This window comes from Delphinapterus leucas, chromosome 4 (genome assembly GCF_059928025.1).
Source record: "Delphinapterus leucas isolate spDelLeu-1000000601 "Yukka" chromosome 4, BTC_Dleu_Yukka2, whole genome shotgun sequence".
NCBI classification, from domain to species: domain Eukaryota; kingdom Metazoa; phylum Chordata; class Mammalia; order Artiodactyla; family Monodontidae; genus Delphinapterus; species Delphinapterus leucas.
In genome coordinates, this window is record NC_143132.1 from 138,091,682 (window position 1) to 138,112,028 (window position 20,347).

General features: G+C 39.2%; 1 protein-coding gene across 2 annotated transcripts in view; it reads left to right on the top strand.

The window, feature by feature from the left end:
- Nucleotides 1-20,347, top strand: part of MRPL3 (mitochondrial ribosomal protein L3) — a 44,550-nt gene that overhangs the window by 11,569 nt on the left and 12,634 nt on the right. For both annotated transcript variants that reach the window (XR_002642972.3, XM_022561756.2), the window contains exons 5-8: nt 3,075-3,174; nt 4,776-4,836; nt 18,522-18,630; nt 20,047-20,124. Coding sequence is in view for 1 of the 2 variants with exons in the window: in XM_022561756.2 (XP_022417464.1) it covers nt 3,075-3,174; nt 4,776-4,836; nt 18,522-18,630; nt 20,047-20,124 (348 nt within the window). In the remaining variant the exon portion in view is untranslated. The remainder of the gene's footprint in view (nt 1-3,074; nt 3,175-4,775; nt 4,837-18,521; nt 18,631-20,046; nt 20,125-20,347) is intronic.

Consider the following 20,347-nt stretch of genomic DNA (forward strand, 5'->3'; position numbering starts at 1 on the left):
GGATGGAGCAGCCACTACAGTCTCTGCTCTCTAAAAGCTTACATTTTGTTGGGCTTGGGGGTGAGACAGGGAAGCTATTGCACAGAAGATAAACAACTAAAAAATGTGTATTGTGACAGATGGAGGGAAGTGCTTTGAAGATTAATAAAGTGTGCTGAGGGCATTGCAAGAGACAGAAAGTGGTGCTATTTTAGGTAGAATAATCAGGAAAGGTAAGTTGATATTTGGGTGAAGACCTGAATGAAGTGAGGGAGCATATTATACAGAAATCTGGCAGAGGCGTGAGGAGAGACATAAGTGAGGGAGGTTAAGAGGTACAGACTTCCAGTTGCAAAATAAATGAGTCATGGGTATGAAATATACAGTGTGGGGAATATAGTCAGTAACTACATAATATCTTTGTATGTGACAGGTGGTAACTAGACTTATAATAGTGATCGTTGTGTAATAGAAATATTGCATCACTTTGTTTTGCACCAGGAACTCACAGTGTTATAGGTCAGTTATACTTCAACAAACAAATTCATAGAAAAAGATTTCAGTTTTGTGGTTACCAGAGGCAGGTGATGGAGGAGGGGGAATTGGATGAAGGCAGTCAAAAGGTACAAACTTCCAGTTATAAGGTAAATAAATACTAGGGATATATGTACAACATGATAAATATAATTAACACTGCTGTACATTATATGTGAAAGTTAAGAGTAAATCCTAAGAGTTTTCATCACAAAGAAAACATTTGTTTTCGTTTCCTTTAACGTTTTATCTATATGAGATGATGGATGCTCACTAAACTTATTGTGATGATCTTTCCATGATGTGTGTAAGTCAGGTCGTTATTCTGTGTACCTATAATAGTGAGGCAGACATTTTCTGCAGTTGTAAATAGCATAGACAGTTTAAGACTATGGAGAGGAAAAGGTAAAGGGAAAAAAATCTGGCAGAATGGCATTCCAGGCAGGGGGACCAGTATGTGCAAAGGACCTGAGGCTGTTGTTTAGTGAGTTCTTAGACTGGTAAGGAGCACATTGTCCCCGAGGCAGGCCAAGCTGGGAGGAGAGTACGTGGTGTAGAACCTTGGAAACCATGGTGAGGACTTAGGACTCGATTCTTCTGCACAAGATGCAGGCCATTGTGGAGACTAACATAACTTGAGTTTAGAAGGATCATGCCAGCTGTGAATGGAGAACATACCAGGGGGTCAGGAGTATAGAAGTTGGAGACGTGATAGGAGGCTACTGAAATAATCCAGACGATATACGGCTGGCTGGGGTCGGGGTGAGAAGTGGCTGATGTGGGCTATGTGTTTAAATAGAGGCTACAGGAATGGCTGATGGATGGACATGGGATGTGAGAAAGAGAAGAGTTGTAGGTGACCATAGAATTTTTCGTCTAAACACAAGTATGGAGCTGCTGTTTACTGAGATTGGGAAGACGAGGAGAGCAGGCCTGGCGGGGCAGGAGCGTGTTAAGTTCAAGTTTAGATGAGTTAAACTTGACTTGTTGTGTGACGTCAAAGTGAAATGTTGACTTGGCAATTGGGCAGAAAAATTTGTAGTTCAGAGTAGAATTTGGGGTGGATGTTAGAAAAGTGGGTCATTAGCCTGTGAAAGAACCAGGGAGTAAGTAGCTGGAAGTGGAGTGGAGGCCTTCCAAGGAGAGAGCAGCTGCCTGTGCCAAGCAGTGCTCATGGTGACCAGGGCATTTGGTGATTTTGACCAGCACGTTCCATTGAGTACGAGGGGCTGGAAGCCCCTGATGAAAGCCTTGTCGTGGTCAGGCACAGAAAGATTAGCTGGAGGAGATAATGTGGCCAAGGAAAGGTTTGTGTTTTAATGTGAGTTATTGTGATTCTTTTATGCTGCTAGGAAAGTTCGAGTGGAAAGGGGGAAATTGTTGAGTAAGAAGATGGTGGGGGCGGTTTCAGGAGTAAAGCCATTGAGTAGGTGAGAGGAGGTAGGAGTCAGTACACAGTGAAGGATTTGGCTTTAATAAGAACATGGACAGTTCATCTGTTATTGTGGTTCCCAGCCCCAGATTCACATGAGAAGCATATGGAGTGCTGAAAAAACGCTGACACCTGGATGCCCCCTTAGACCGGTGAAGTTACAGCCTCCAAGCTGAGGCCTTGGCCTTGGTGTTCTCTGAAAGCTTCCCATGTGCCTCTTGTGCACCTGGAGTGGGGTGGGAGGGTGATGATTGATTTGGTGGTAAAAGCTTGGGGAAGGGCTCTCGATTCTTCTGTTTTTTTCAATGCAATAAGAAGCAACATTATCAGCTCAAAGCAGGGAGAAGGAGGGGAGAGTGCTGGAGGTTTTAAGAGGGTGTGGCGGAGCTGCCTTGGGGAGTGAGAGGGATTTAACAGGGTATTGTGGGTGTGAGAGGGATTTAACAGGGGAATGTGGGTTGGCCAGGCCACACTGGGACTCACTGTGAAGTCTGATTGTACATTTGAATGTGACTTGTCATGTTTCCTCCCAGCTGCTTGGACGCAGCAGGGAAATTAGAGTCAAATTTCCCAAGATTGGGGTTCTTGATACAGACGGTCTCCAGTCAAAATCCAAATATGAGGGCTTCCCTGGTGGCACAGTGGTTGGGAGCCCGCCTGCCGATGCAATGGACACGGGTTCGTGCCCCGGTCCGGGAAGATCCCACATGCCGCGGAGTGGCTGGGCCCGTGGGCCATGGCTGCTGAGCCTGCGCGTCCGGAGCCTGCGTGTCCGGAGCTTGTGCTTCGCAGCGGGAGAGGCCCGCGTACCGCAAAAGAAAAAAAAAAAAATCCAAATATGAGCATGACTGTATTTCTTTTCCTGTGGAACAAGAGTCTTTCCCCGTATACTTTGAGCTACACTATGCCAGTTCTTTATATGAGCTACGCTATGCCAATTCTGAGTGTGATGGATGAAAATCTCACCTCCCTTAATTAAGGGCTATAGAGTACTCTTTTGTTCATTGGGGAAGCAGAGTGCTCTTTAATTTGTTTTCCTGGAGTGTTAGTAACTTAGTTTAGATCTCTAGGCATTAAATTCCACTTTTTGTAATTAATGTGTTACTTATATGTGCTGCTTTTCCTCTAGAAATCTACATCTATATTGGAATTTTACCGAGAACTTGGATTGCCACCAAAACAGAAAGTTAAAATCTTTAATGTAACAGATAATGCTGTAATTAAGCCAGGTAATCTGAGGTCGGGGAGAAGAGGGAGGTAAAAATACCCAAATATGTGATTTGTTACTGTAAGCCCTTTCAATAAAGCTGAATTCACAATACAAAGTCCCAAACATTTATTTTTAAATATAGAACTGTAACTGATTTAATCACTAGGGACAAACAAGTCTTTTTCTTTTTTAGGTGGAAAGAACTGTAGAGAATTCTTTGTTTTCCATGAAAGAGGGAGGAATGCTTTTGTTTTTAATGTACAGAGAGTTTCACATTTGGAAAAGCCACTCCAGATAAATAAACGAACTTTTAAAATGTGAAGTTCACTGTTTGTAGGCTGGCATTTTATTAAGGGAAGAATAGACCCTCACTGAGATAGGATAATTTGAGAAAATGTAGCCTGAAACAGGAAAGTGACTGACCATAGCACCTTGATGTAAAGATTCTTACTTAAAAATTTCAAAGTATTTTACCTACTCCATGGAATGTCAAAAAGTAAGATTTGGCACTATGATTATATTGGTTCATATAGTTAATGGCATTTTGATGTCTTTGAACTTCAGAAAAGCTCTCTATCTCTTGAACTTGAGTTCTCTAACAAGTAGACTGTAGAAGGATGTTTTAAGATTTGATATTTTAATACCTGAACTGAATTTCTTGAAGTAGAATACAATTGCAATAGGCCTTATTAATAGGGGCGGTAGAGTCAGCCTTGATATAACTTAGAATTGAAGGTATTTTTTGAAGTGCAAGTTTTTCATCTTTGAGGTAAAGTACATGGAATTAAACTAACAAGTATAAAAATTAAGTCCACATTAACTTTTGCTGTAGCACAAACCATATGATACTTTTTGTGTGTGGGGGTGAAAAATGGTCAGATATCAGCAGTTCAGGTCATTCAACCTCGTAGAAATTCGGTCACTTTTTAATCTCCCCTATTTTTCCTTAAATGAAAGTTTTTCTCTGCCCATATAAATCCACGTTGGGTCCTACCTTAAGGACACTAAACCTACAGCACTTTACTCCCTGTTTTAAACAAACAAAAATAGATTTTGATTACATTCTCTGCTACATTGGTTCCAACTTAAAAAAAAAATCTTTTACTGGATCATGTTAATGTTGATTCCTATTTTTGGATAATTTATCTCCAATAGGAAAAAAAAAAGACTTGATCCAGCCCCAGTGTTTTTTGAGTCATTCTCTTATTTTTATTTTCCTTATTTGAAATAGGAAATACATCTTAACATATTGTTATTCACAGAAGCAACCAAGAATCTCATGTATTTACCAGCGGGAACAGTGTTGTCACAGGAGTTTTGCCTGTTTCAGCCAGTATCACGTTGGCCTCTGTGAAGGCACAAGCGCACCAGTGGCCGTGGGCTGTTGGCCACTCCAGCACCATGTGCCCCATACTTCAGCCTACATACAGTCCATTAAAATACATTTGTTGAGCAGTTTTATTATTTTATTCTTGACATTTCTAATAATTAAAATTGCAGAAGAGACTCTCCTGACATTTTGAAATCTGATAGCTAGAAGGCTTCCTGTATGTAGTTTATGTTTAATGAAGTTGTTTTTGGGCTGAATTCATACTGATTTTTTGTTTTCTTTTTATAAAGGCACTCCTCTTTATGCTGCTCACTTTCGCCCGGGACAGTATGTGGATGTCACAGCCAAAACGTAGGTCCACGGAACAGGTTTATTCCTTTTGTTTTCCTTGTATATTAAAAAACAGAGTGAGTGAAAGAAGTGCAGCCTTTCAAAGTCAGTGAATAAAGGATAAGTAACCATTATTCTCATTCATAACTCTAATCCTTAATGTTACTGATGGTACTGGTTTTTAAATTGCACCGAATTAGTTGTTTGTGAAGAGTTCATTTTGGGTTACAGCTTTTTAACTGAGATGAGTGCTTCTTGAGATGGGATTAAGAGAAAGGTCCATTACTGAGTTCCCACAAGGAACTCATGTTCCTTGTGGGCTGGGCCCACATCTGTTTGAAGACCAAAGGCAGCATATGGTTTGTTGGTGAAAGATAAGGGAAGCAGTTAAATTACAAACATCTTGCACTATTTGCGATAGTTGTGCTTAAGGTTCCCCTAAGGTAACTAACTGTATAAAGCATTTGTGGAACTGTGTTAAAATCCTATCATGAGCTGAAAGAATAGGATTACACCTTAGGCGTCTTCAACAGCGTGGCATCATCTCTTAGCACTAGAAGAGACCTCTTCCATAAAAGCAAAATATTTTGTTATGTGTAAACAAGGGTTCAAATTTGGTAGAAATTAACACTTAATTTTCACTCTAACAGAAATGCTGACTTTGAATCATACTTATGTTGGGTGGTGGTATTTGGGGTACTGTAGTTTTTTTTAAATATCTTACCGTCTGTTAAGATAAGCCCAGTACTGGCTAGATAATCTCCAGGAAACATTAAATCTTACAGAAATATTTTTTCAAAAATCAGTTGAGGTTATCTCACTATGGAATGAAGTCACCAAGCCTTTAAATATGTTTATATAGAAATTGTTCAGGCCATGCACATATGGTCACCTTATCTTTGATAAAAGGAGGCAGGAATGTACAATGGAGAAAGGACAGCCTCTTCAATAAGTGGTGCTGGGAAAACTGGACAGGTACATGTAAAAGTATGAGATTAGATCACTCCCTAACACCATACACAAAAATAAGCTCAAAATGGATTAAAGACCTAAATGTAAGGCCAGAAACTCTCAAACTCTTAGAGGAAAACATAGGCAGAACACTCTATGACATAAATCGCAGCAAGATCCTTTTTGACCCACCTCCTAGAGAAATGGAAATAAAAACAAAAATAAACAAATGGGACCTAATGAAACTTCAAAGCTTCTGCACAGCAAAGGAAACCATAAACAAGACCAAAAGACAACCCTCAGAATGGGAGAAAATATTTGCAAATGAAGCAACTGACAAAGGATTAATCTCCAAAATTTATAAGCAGCTCATGCAGCTCAATAACAAAAAAACAAACAACCCAATCCAAAAATGGGCAGAAGACCTAAATAGACATTTCTCCAATGAAGATATACAGACTGCCAACAAACACATGAAAGAATGCTCAACATCATTAATCATTAGAGAAATGCAAATCAAAAGTACAATGAGATATCATCTCACACCAGTCAGAATGGCCATCATCAAAAAATCTAGAAACAATAAATGCTGGAGAGGGTGTGGAGAAAAGGGCACCCTCTTGCACTGTTGGTGGGAATGTAAATTGATACAGCCACTGTGGAGAACAGTATGGAGGTTCCTTAAAAAACTACAAATAGAACTACCGTATGACCCAGCAATCCCACTACTGGGCATATACCCTGAGAAAACCGTAATTCAAAGAGTCATGTACCAAAATGTTCATTGCAGCTCTATTTACGGTAGCCCAGAGATGGAAACAACCTAAGTGTCCATCATTGGATGAATGGATAAAGATGTGGCACATATATACAATGGAATATTACTCAGCCATAAAAATAAACGAAATTGAGCTCATTTGTAATGAGGTGGATAGACCTAGAGTCTGTCATACAGAGTGAAGTAAGTCAGAAAGAGAAAAGCAAATACTGTATGCTAACATATATATGGAATTTAAGAAAAAAAAAAATGTCATGAAGAACCTAGGGGTAAGATAGGAATAAAGACACAGAGCTACTAGAGAAAGGACTTGAGGATATGGGGAGGGGGAAGGGTAAGCTGTGACAAAGCGAGAGAGAGGCATGGACATATGTACACTACTAAATGTAAGGTAGATAGCTAGTGGGAAGCAGCCGCATAGCACAGGGAGATCAGCTCGGTGCTTTGTGACCGCCTGGAGGGGTGGGATAGGGAGGGAGACACAAGAGGGAAGAGATATGGGAACATATGTATATGCATAACTGATTCACTTTGTTATAAAGCAGAAACTAACATGCCATTGTAAAGCAATTATACTCTAATAAAGAAGTTAAAAAAAAAGGAAGAAATTGTTCAGGGACTTCCCTCATGGCTCAGTGGTTAAGAATCCGCCTGCCAATTCAGGGGATACAGGTTCGAGCCCTGGTCTAGGAAGATCCCACATGCTGTGGAGCAACTAAGCCCGTGCACTGCAACTACTGAGCCTGTGCTTTAGAGCCCACGAGCCACAACTACTAAGCCTGTGTGCCAAAACTACTGAAGCCCGTGCACCTAGAGCCCATGCTCTGCCACAAGAGAAGGCACTGCAATGAGAAGCCCACGCACCGCGATGAAGAGTAGTCCCCACTAGCTGCAACTAGAGAAAGCTGGCATGCAGCAATGAAGACCCAACTCAACCAAAAATAAAAATTAAAAAAAAAATAGAAATAAATTGTTCAGTATCAGTTGTTAGAATCCACATGATCTAAGCTAAGCTTAACTCCAGATATCAGCTCTTGTCTGTGTGACTTGCAGGATCTTAGTTCCCCAACCAGAGATCAAACCCTGGCCCACGGCAGTGAAAGTGCCCATTCCTAACCACTGGACCACCAGGCAATTTCCCAGCTCTTGTCCATTCTTGTTTCTTGTTCTATCAGCATAGATGGTAGTTTCACTGATTTATGTGCCTGTTTTGTTTTTGGAATATTCTGACTGAGAACCCTTTGAAAATGAACAGTGGCCCACTGGTGCTCTGGGTTAACCTTAGAATCACAGTGACCGAGACAGAGCAGCTTCTTATATCCAAGGAAACCAGATAAATCCAGCATCAGTTTCTTAAATGCGGTCAGATATTTCTTCACTTCCACATTATTACTGCCTACTTTTAAATACGGGCCATTGCACACAGGTCCTAGGGGCCTTAACTTTTTAATATTTATTTATTTTTGGCTGTGTTGGGTCTTCGTTTCTGTGTGAGGGCTTTCTCTAGTTGCGGCAAGCGGGGGCCACTCTTCATCGCCGTGTGCGGGCCTCTCACTGTCGCGGCCTCTCTTGTTGCGGAGCACAGGCTCCAGGCGTGCAGGCTCAGTAGTTGTGGCTCACAGGCCTAGTTGCTCCACGGCATGTGGGATCTTCCCAGACCAGGGCTTGAACCCATGTCCCCTGCATTGGCAGGCAGATTCTCAACCACTGCGCCACCAGGGAAGCCCAGGGGCCTTAACTTTTGATTAGCTATTTCGAAGTGGAGTGGGCTAGGTTGGCGGTGGAGTAGAGGAAAGTGGGGCCTCTTTAAAGAGACTGAACCTTCCTCTTTTTCTCCCTGCTTCCTGATTGTTTCGAACTCATTCCTACTTGCTGGGGCGTCTGAAATTACTGGTCTTTTGGTAACGTTTGTCCTGCCTACCCTTGTGAAGAAGTCAAAATATTGGAGCTGTAAAGCTTTGGTTTGAGTAAGTGGGGAGACGTGTGTGTTGTGAATCAGATGGTTTTACTTTTTAAATTCCTGAATTATTACGTATGATAAAATGCCTCACGGTAATTTGTTAATTTACACACAGTTAATAATGTGTGCATTCCATTACATATTTTACAGGGTAAATGAGATATTCAGGAAGCCCTGCAAAGTCAGATTCCTTTGTTAGCAGATGCTCTGTGGCAGTGTTTGTGACTAGCTTGGGTTGGAGCCTAACCTTTCAGTGCCTGTGTTCACTAGATGCTTTCATTTCATATGCTACTGTTGGGTTTCCTTGGCTTCCTAAAAGCTATTTTTAAAACTTCAGGCTTCTCCTTGTGAGTGTAAAGTGGAAGGAGAGTGTGTTGGTTTTGTTTTGTGTTTTAAGATCATGTACCTAGAAAACAAGAGTGTGTACAGCCATGTGCCAGCCTCAGGACTAGATGGCTGATGAGAGCTGGGAGAGTAACTAACCCTGGGATTTAGAGTAGTTGACATTCAACTCTGGAAAAGGGGCGCCTGCATTTGAGAAAACCCTCATTGTTGTGTGGGTTGCAGTACCGTTTTCTGTTTGACTTTGTGTAGCATGTGCACTGTACTCTGGTGTGCGTACCTTTTCGGGGTATTACTTGAGATCAAAATGAAACAGACTTTGACCTTTCACTAAATGTTGCCAATGGCTGCAGCTCTTGGAGCTGGCATGTTATTATGGCGTCAGGATGCTTGTAAGTGCTTCCGAATTTACAGAGCTCTGTCCTCATGTGGAGATGTTTTGGATTCCTCCTGGGTGCAGGTTTATTAGGTCTCAGCTACACCCAGTCCTGGTGGAAGCTGTCTCTTTGCTGTTGACTTTCCTGTGCATGTGTACGTGCACGCACACATGAATTTGCTTGCTTTTCTTTTTCCTTTTTAAATTCTTTTACATCCTTTCCCTGATGCTTCTTATTTTTTGGACAGTTCCCCCCGCTTGGTGTTTTAGCCCTCGCAGCCAGTGAGAATGTTTTTTTTTCCTTGTTAACTGTAAATGGAGCCATTATCTTTTGGACATAGGCTCTGAGTTCTTGCAGTCTCTTGCTATGGCTCACTTACAGCCAGAGATTTTCTACCTTGTCCTCCATTTTCAGCCCCTGTTTTAAAATTTTGAAACTTCTGGGCTCCATTGTCTTTATTATTAATCCTGTTACAGGTGCAAACACTAGAGAAAAAATGGTGCAGTGACATGGTTAGGTCAGATGAGGGACATGGGTTCACAGCCTGGAGCATCATTTCCCACACTTCAGTGGGCTTCACAATCTCCCCTACCTCCACTCCCCCACCAATCTTCAGATTCATTAGATCTGGGGTAGTACCTTAGAATTTGCATTTCTAACAAGTTCCCAGGTTGTGTGGATGTTGCTAGTCCAGGGACCACACTCTGAGAATCACTGGACTGGAGAATAGTCAGGAACTCACCGGTGGACCTTCTTTTCCTGCTGCTCCTTTACCCAGCACAGAGTCCCAGTGCCTGCCTTTTCTCAACTCTACTCAGATTATAACATGAACATGTGTTTTAAAGCAGGCAAGTCTAATTAATCCAGTTTCAAATAACATTGTCAGTAAAAGCAGGCCTTTGTATTACCCCCATTTTAGTTAGCATGAAACTGAAAACTGGTCTCCTTAGTAACTGGCTTCATCATCTCATTTCCATTAGAGATGAATTTGTTTGAGACTTTTTTCTTAATTGAAATTGTTCATTTTTCTCATGTTGTAATAGTGATATTTAATGGTTAAATCTATACTTATATTTCAAGTTTTTTACCTTGTACCTTCAATTTTAATTGCTGGATTAATATACTTTAGAAATAACTAACTAAATAAGAAAAATTAAAATGGAAAAATACTAATTTAAGAAAATACAGTGTTAATAGAATCTTTCTACTTCAAGAATGAAATTGTCTGCAGACATTTTCTTTTTAGTGACCAGTAACCAACAGTAGCACCCTCTTGAAGGCTTCCTTAAATTTTTAAAATGTTCCTCTTTTAATGATTGCATTGGGAAATCTCCTTACACTGAAAGATACATTGTATTTACCTGTGCTGAATTTGGATATAATTTTCTATATAAATAAGTAAATTTACCATTGTTGCATTAGAGTGTGAGGTGAATATATATTTACTAGAGTTCTTTTTAATTTTTACTTATAAACCAGAAATAGTTTTTTATCTAAAAGGTCTGAGTATACAAATTTAGATTATATGGGAAAGATCTTTACATCTAATATATAAAACCATTCTAGCAGAATAATTTTTCACAGTTTTCATTATGCTATAAATAGGTAATAAGGCCCAGTCTTTGAAATATGTCAGTTTTATGTAATTTATTCTAAATAAAATTTAAAGTATAGCACATATATTGATACGTTCCCCACACCACCACCACTACCCACTTCCTATACTAGGACCCTTTTAAAGATTATGTTCTTATTCTGTAATTATATTCCACCATAACTTCTAATAGATGATGGGTTTGGGGGCCTAACATTTTCCCTTTCTTTCTCAGTTTTGAGGAGGAAACCTCTCTAGATAATATATAAAGAGTGGGTGAGATAAAGTATGACTGTTGATTCTACCCTCAACATAGGATGTTTAGTCCATTGTTTTCTGTTGAATCCTAGCAGTGCTTATTTTAACTTGTAGAGTTTTTCTTTTTTTAGGGAACGAAATCAGAAAAGAATTAAAGTAAGATAAAAATAAAACTGTAAAAACGCATTCTGCAGTGTTTAGGAGAAAATGTTAGGTCCCTGTCTCAAAGGACTTGAAGGACACAGGTGGTGATGCATCCATAACGGTGGGCATGGGGGCACTTTCCTGCCAGGTGTCTTACTGAACTTTGAATTCATGACAGTGGCAAGCCTGAAGTAATTTCTTGAATCCCAGATTGAAATCAGAAAACAGCTCATTCAGCTACTTCTTTCTGAGTGAAAGATAATCTAAAACTCTGTCTACAAGTCTGGGCTACTGAAAACAGCCCATATATTTTCAGGCACAATCATATTACTTTAATAGCAATTTCTGGCGTAATCTTACTATTTTTGAAGTTAACAGTGCGCTTTAAATTCTCATTACCCTTTGGCCTCAAAGTAGAAAAATAGGTGCTTACTTTGATAATGTTATCCGTGGTAGTGAAACTGAAAGGAGTTGGGGAGAGTTAATTTGGGTTCTTTCATTAAAATATCAAAATGTGTACAGAAATATTGTCCATCAGAGCCTTAAGGTGATTAAAAAGCCAGGTAGGTTCTTAACAAAGCAAAGACTTTTTGGGCTGTGTGAGCAGTCCTGCACACTGTTCAGAGAAGGGTGCCTGCACATGGTCGGAAGCCTTCCCCACTAGCTTGTTATTCTGACTGGTGGGTGTTTGCTGGGAACTCGGAGGGAAAGCAAGGTGGATACTGCCTTCAGGGAACAATTGCTCTCCAGCCCTGCACATTTGCAATTTTATTTCATTTTTAATAAGTTACTTTATTTACTAGTTATTCAAAGCAGTAAATTTTTAAGCATGCAGTTTTCAAAATGAGTAAACTATAGAGGGAAGTAGTCTCTAAAAAATAATCCCTCTTCAGTCAAGTCAAAATGAGTGTCTCATCAGAGGTGGTCTAGGGAAAGCATGGATCTACTTCTCAGCAGCTCTGTGACCTAAACAGCTTTCTTAACCTCTCAGTCGCCTCATGTTTAACACAAGACTAATTACAGCACCTACCTCATAGCCATGTTGTAAAGACTGAATGAGATAATGCACAGAAGGCTCTTAGCTCAAGATCTGGGACATAGTGAATGCTCAGGGCTATTGGCTGCTATTGCTATTGGTGATATTACTGTTTTTTCATTTGTTTCAAAATTTTAAAGGAAAAATCTGTTTTCCTCAATAGGAAATATCTTTTTAAATGAATTAACAACATTAAGTCATTAGGAATTAGATTGTGGTATTTTCTAATACATCAAATTATTGCCTCTTACTTTAGACTGTTTTGTATAGCAAAGTAGTAGCTTTACAAAACACTCTAGGTGGGCTTCCCTGGTGGCGCAGTGGTTGAGAGTCCGCCTGCTGGTGCAGGGGACACGACTTCGTGCCCCGGTCCAGGAAGATCCCACATGCCACGGAGCAGCTGGGCCCATGAGCCATAGCCGCTGAGCCTGCGCGTCTGGAGCCTGTGCTCCCCAACGGGAGAGGCCACAACAGTGAGAGAGAGGCCCGCGTACCACAAAAAAAAAAAACAAAAAAAAACACTCTAGGTAATTTTAAGAATACATAATACCTGCTACATCAGGAATTTACAGTGTAATGAGGATGCCCTTGAAATAACTCCATGCGTCTCTGATACGCTACTTTATTTTTGCTTTACTCTATTTCTCAAGAGGCAGTATGACCTGGGTTAAAAGCATGACCAGATACTTTCATTTACCAGGCATTTGACCTTGGGCAAGTGGCTTAACCTCTCTGGATGTGGATTTCATTATCTTTAACATAAGGGTTTGGGAGTAAATGGTTTCTAAGGTTCTTTTTTTTTTTAATGTGGGTTTTTGTTTTCTTAAGTATAGTTGATTTACAATATCGTGTTAGTTTCAGGTGTACAGCAAAGTGATTGAGTTATACATTACATATCCTTTATCATGTTCTTTTCCATTATGGTTTATTACAGGATATTGAACTATACAGTAGCTCAGTATAACTATACTGAGCTATACAGTAGGTCCTTGTTGGTTATTTATTTTATATTTTGTAGTTTGTATCTGCTAATCCCAAACCGCTAATTTATCCCTCCCCACCCTTTTCCTCTCTGGTAACCATAAATTCGTGTTCTAGGTCTGTGAGTCTGTTTCTGTTTTGTAAATGTTCACTTGTATCATTTCTTTTTTAGATTCCACATATTCTAAGTTTCCTTTCAATTCTAAAAATCTGTTTCCAAAAAATAATCCCTCAGTTTTCCAAGTGGTATAACTCACTGTTTCCTATATTAATGAAGAAGTAATACTCAGAAAACTGTTGTATCTTTCCATGATATTGCAGAATTATTTGAGTTTTTGAGTTTTCTTCTTTGAGAAGAGCAGACTGAACTCAGGACAGCAAACGTGGTGTTCTGGGTTTACTTAGAAGAGCTGGAAAATGCTCCCTCTGTAAGAGGACTCAAAGGAATCACTGCACATTTGGCTCTTCGTACTATTGAATGAGCTAGATTTGATGTCAGAAAGCTGTAAGCGGTCCACTCTTAGCAGTCAGTTGTTGGTAAAAATGTTCCCAGATATTGATGGGAGCTTTATAGTTTTTAGACATAAACAGAATACCTGCAGTTCAGGTCATGCTGTCACAAATTCATCCTGGAGAGTAACAGCCATACAGATCTTCCATGCCAGCTTTTAACTGTATGTGATGGGACACAGAGCAACTGGAAGATTCCACCATGACTTACCTGTGTGCTCAGGAACTGTTTTATATCACTGATGGAATAGGTTTAGACAACAACACTGAGTTGAGTAGAAATTGACTCCCAGCATTTACAGGGATCTTCAGTGGCAAGGGCAAAACTCAGTGATGAGAATTTTGAAGGAATTTCCTTGAGGACTCAGAATGGATGGACTTGAGAGCACTCCTCACCTCATGGTCATTTTGTTTTATCCGCATATACAAGTGTATCCAGAGCCATGCAGTCAAAGGCAGTTTCCCACAAAGTGGGGAAATACATGATGGGTTTGTATTAAAACCTTTGTGTCTGCTGGTAGACATTTAGGCATTTGTCAATGTGACAGGGAAATGAAATTCATAGTATTCTCTAGAGATTTATAGAATGCAGTTGGAAACACTAAATTATGCATTCTATTCTGCAAGATTCTTACAGTCAAACCTTTAAGCCCCTCCTTGCCTTTTCTTAATATAATCTTCATAAACTTTTATAAAAGACAAGCCCATTATACAGCATTTGGAAACTACAGGACAAAATAAAGGAAATAATCATCTCTCTTCCTAAGACACAGTTATAGCCAGTAACAAAATTAGTCTGAGTTCTCTAGGTAGGGCACTAGGGTTAGATGCTGCACAATCCCTGCACTTCATGAACTTAAAGTATAGTGAGGAAATATACCCAGAAACAAGGGCAATAAAGCCTAAATTTAAATCGCACCTCTGAGATTTTTTGAGGAAGTTTTGGTTTTAGCAAGTATGAATGCTCTAAATAAAATTAATTTTTTATGTTTTCCTAATTTTCAGATATGTTTCACTAAATTTGGAACTTCTAACATTGTGTTCTTAGCTGATTTGAATTTTCCTTTATTTGTTTTTTTCTGCTGTCATTAAAAACTGCAGCAGAAAAGGGGTGGGAGAGATAAAGTATGTTTTGTGTTTTATATCCTATTTAGTAAAGTGAAGGTATTATTTTATGTGACTTGTGAAAACCTTATGTTTGAACTCTGCATGGGTTTGCTAAGTGTAGATTCATTCATATCTTGCTTTTTGTTTTGTTTTTGTTCTCCAGTTGGGCGACAACTGAGAGAAACAACAGAATAGACACCTGTGCCCCCTCTGTGGAGCAACAGGTGCCCTCTGTTCTCCATAGTCTCAATTCAGCCAGTGATTTGTCACATCATGTGTGTCTTACCCTTTTGTTTAAATGTTATTTATTGAAGAGGCTCCTGTTGTACACAGTATAACAACATGATGTGTTCTAGACCTAGATTGAAAAACAGTCTGTAATTGGCTGACAGTAATTAGCAGTTTCAGGATACCACTTTGATTTTGTAATCGTTTGCTGGTAAAATGAGCTGAATTATCTCCTGTAATTTACCTGGAGTGTTTTTTACTGGTGCACACATGCATGCTCTCTCTTTAAGCAGGAGATGAATCAGTTTGAGAACTCAAGTTACCAACAAACTTTCTACCAAGAATGACCAGTGTTAGAATGCCGTATTTTGAAAACATGCTCATTTTAGATTTGGCATTGCCAGTCCGTTCCCTTGTTTTCTTTAAAGTGTTATTTGCCAGGGCTTCCCTGGTGGTGCATTGGTTAAGAATCCACCTGCCAATGAAGGGGGCATGGGTTCGAGCCCTGATCTGGGAAGATCCCACATGCTGTGGAGCAGCTAAGCCCATGCAACCACAACTGTTGAGCCTGCGCTGTAGAACAACTGAAGCCCGCGCACCTAGAGACCATGCTCTGCAACAAGAGAAGCCACCACAATGAGAAGCCTATGCACCACTACGAAGAGTAGCCCCCACTTGCCACAACTGGAGAAAGCCCACGTGCAGCAACGAAGACCCAGTGCAGCCAAAAATAAAATAAATGAAATAAATAAATTTATAAAAAAAAATTTTAAATGTTATTTGCCAAACAATATCATAAGTTCAAATGACTCTTTAGGTACTTCTTTTTTATTTTTAAATTGCAAAGCATTTATTTTTCAAATATCAATATATTCTAAAATTCAGCGTTAAGTATAAATATTTGTTAAGTTTCTGAAGCAAAATTTCAGTAAAATATTTGATTATCATAGTTTGCCTTCTTAGATGTTAACCTTGCAAAGTTTATAGTGACTTTTCAATGAATATATGTTAAATTTCTGTTTTAGCTCTTTGATCAAGCATAAGCATTATTTTGAGTTTTGGAGGCAAAAAATCAATTATGTACAGGCACGCCTCGGAGATACTGCAGTTTGGTTCCAGACAACGGCAGTAAAGCGAGTCAAGCTTTTGGTTTCCTAGTGCATATAGAAGTTATGTTTACACTGTACTGTAGCCTGTACAATAGCATTATATCTAAAAAAACAATGTATGTGCCTTAATTTAAAAATACTTCATGGCTTAAAAATGAACGAAATATAATGCCATTTTCAGCGACATGGATGGACCTAGAGATTGTCATACAGAGTGACGTAAGTCAGAAAGAGAAAGACATATATCGTATAATATCACTTATATGTGGAATCTAGAAAAATGGTACAGATGAACTTGTTTGCAAAGCAGAAATAGAGTCACAGATGTAGAAAACAAATTTGCGGTTACCAAGAGGGTAATGATAGGGTGGGATGAATTGGGAGTTTAGGACTGACATATATACACTACTATATATATAATAGATAACTAATAAGAACCTACTGTATAGCACAGGGAACTCTACTCAATGCTCTTGAGTAGGTGGTGACCTAAATGGGAAGGAAATTTTAAAAAGAGTGGATATATGTGTATGTATATCTGATTTACTTTGCTGTACAGCAGAAACTAACACAACATTGTAAAGCAACTATACTCCAATAAAAATTAAAAAAAAAAAACAACTTCATGGCCGAAAAGTGCTAATCACTATCTGATCACACAAGGTTGCCACAAACCTTTCAAACTGTAAAAACCACAGTATCTGCGGAGCATAATAAAACAAGGTGTGCTGGTCAGTGTACTCCATGTGATGTGTTCAGTTGATTAATGTGAAAAAAGCTACATTTAAATTATTCATATACAAATAACTTTTGACATGTGATATGATATTCGACTGTTATATTCTATACATATTCATATTATTTTTATGCTGGTTTCTTGATTTATCTAAAACAAACCATCTTAGTCATGTGGGCTTACTTCAATCCATTACTCTCTGATAATTCTTTGTTAAATGCATAGCAGAGTCCTTGTGGAAAATACATAGTTCTCAAAATCTTTTGTTATTGGTCCTTTTTGTAAATGTCCTGAACTGGGCACTATTTATTTAATAATAGCTAGCTTTATTAAATTAAGGGAACACAGCATGAAAAATATGTTGACATATTATCTAATGAAAGGTGGAAAAAGTGTTCATCTTAAGAGTCTATAAAACTAAGGCTGGTAGAGTCTTACAATTCATTCTAGCCCTTTCCTTGTATCATTTGTCCTGATATATTTGACAGAGATAAACTCTAATGCTGCTTGAACCTTAGTGTTGTTTCTACCTACACTGCATAATGTTTCTCTAGTTAGCAGAATTTGAAAATAGAATGGTTTTGTTTAAAAATTGAAATATTAGATTTTTTCTCTGATTTTATTTCTCCATTGGCTTCTGATTCAAACCTTGAAACCAAGATCCATCTCCTAAACTTGTTCAGCATTCAGAGCATTATTACTGTTTTATTTTGTGTTCTATTGTATATTGCTGCCTAGCACATTACCCTAAAATACAACAGCCTAAAACAACAAACATTTATTACCTCACAGTTTCTGTGGTCGTAACTCCCAGTACAGCTTAGCTGGGTGCCTCTGGCTCAGGGTCTCTCACGAAGCTGCAGCTGAGGCAACAGTCAAGGCCGTGGTCATCTCAGGGTTCAACTTGGGAAGAAGTGCCTACAAGCTCATTAACATGGCCACTGGCGAGCATCAGGTCCACAGTTGTTGGCTAGAGAGGTCCTTGCTGCATAACTCTCCATAGGATAGCAGCTGGCTTCCTTCAGAACCGAGAGTGCAGAGATGGAAGCCAGTGTCTTTGTAACCAAGAGTCAGAGGTGACATCTCATCTCTTCTGCCATAGTTTATTCCTTAAGAGGTGAGTTGCTAGGTCCACACAGACTCAAGGGGAGGTGATTGATCACACAGGGGCATGTGTACCAGGAGGTGGGTTTTTTCAGGGTTTTTTTTTTGTTTTTAATTGTTATTGGAGTATAGTTGCTTTACAGGAGGTGGGGGTCTTAATGGTGGCCTGCTGCATCGCTTACAAGTACTTTGAACTTATAAAATGTCCCACTTTTACTGTGTTGTGTCATAGGATTAGGATGATAGAACTGCTTAGCTTGCTGTTGTCTCACAATCTTGAACTAATCATTTTATGTAGAATGAGACTCCAGGAAGGTGTGCAAACCAGGACAGAGATAAAGGCATGTTCATTTGTAGTTTTGCTTGTATGGCCTTTCCTAGTTATTTGGATAAGGAACTTAGCTAAAAACTCTAAGGTACTATCAAAGTATACAGTTGGGGGTATTTTATCCTCTGTTCATTATGTAAATTCTAATGTTTATCTTGTTCAGTATTGGTAAAGGTTTCCAAGGTGTCATGAAAAGATGGGGATTTAAAGGCCAGCCAGCTACTCACGGTCAAACAAAAACCCACAGAAGGCCTGGAGCTATTTCAACTGGTGTAAGTATAACTTAGTGATCCTCTTTTTAGTACTAAAGATTCAGCTTTTGTGTATATGGTGCTTTAGTCTGTCCTTGAGATCAAGTCACATTATTTGAATCTTACTCCAGGTGGGTCCTAATAAAAGTCACACATTTATGAGTCCTGGCCTTACTTTCCAGAGCCAGACTTGAATCATTTGGTTATATCCTGTGTACTTACGGCCAGTGTTCTCAGTACTTGTCTGCCTGCCTTCTTTCCCATCTCTGTCTCCCATCCTACACTCTGAAGTCAGCTGTAAGTGATCAGGGATCAGAATGCCCTGCCATCTTCCCTCACTGGTTCCTTCACAGATTTGTTTTTGCCTTAGAAGAGACCGTTGGGAAAATTTGTCAAGGACAACATAATGATGAAGGGGAAAGTAATAGAGAAAAAATGGAGAAATAGACAATAAGAGCATAGGAAGGAGAGAAGGAGATTTGTACTGCTAATTTAGTCCTACTGAATATCTCTCCCAGAGGTGTACCATAAAGAGCCTGGGGGATTCTTACTCTTGGGTGGGAAGAGTATGGAAGGGCTCAGGAGTGGCACTTAACTAGATATACTTTTTTGTTAATACTTTTTACTTTGGAACCATGTTAATGATTTACAAATTCAAAGTAAAATAAAAATGGGGGGGAATCCATAATGGAATATAATTAGGAACTGAACATAACTATTTCAAATGAGTAACAGAACCTCACTAAAGTGGGGGACTAGAGTGGACTAATAAGTAACTTATGAACACATAGTTGTTGGCTGTATACCCGGAGTCTAAATTTAAAATGTACTATGTGCAAGTGTTGAGTTCTAATTATGTTTTTTTAGTAGTATTAGTTGGCCATTCTGAGATAATTTTCTGTGAATTATAGGATTGACCAGATAAGTGAATATATTGATAATGGAAGCCAAGTTTCTCACTATTGGTGGTAACTAACTCTCTCCTTTAGTCAATTTGCAGAAGGATAGTAACATCAAAAGCCAGAGTGGGAGAGTAGGACCATTCCAGCAGCTGTGGACTGGATGGAGTCCAAGTCAGTTAATACAGAAGATTTGTGAAAACAGGCCAGGCAGTCCATTTTTTCTTTGAATGGTGGTGTGACATGTTTTTATGTCCTTCTCAGCCATTATTGGCTCAGTTGCTGCTCTCTTGTTACTGAATTTTTCTCCTAAATATGTTCTTAGTCTATATTTTTTTGTTCTAATCTAATTTAGAAAGGGAATTCTCTAGGGGTAAATGTGACTAAATCCATGTTTAGTTCTTTACTGGGGGCTAGCAAAATGGAGGAAAAAATAAAACATTTTAATGACATATCTTATTTGCATTTTGGTTTGATTGGTACTGTTTGAAATTGAGAATACTGCTTAAAAGTGCTACTTTTTGTTTCTCTCCTTTAGGATGTTGCCAGAGTCTGGCCTGGAACTAAAATGCCTGGACAATTGGGGAACATAGATAGGACAGCATTTGGACTGAAAGTAAGTTTCTGGAGTGGCTTTTTAGAGGAGTGGTTAAATTAGTGCCTAAAGGCAAATGCACCAGCATACATATTTAACGTGTGTCTGCGTATGGTGGTTCTAATAGGTTTTACAATTATTGAGCGGTGGAGGAAACGTGTAGTGTGTGTGTGTGTGTGTGTGTGTGTGTGTGTGTGTGTGTTGGAGTTGTCATATATGTTCATTTAACATGCAAGCCATGGAA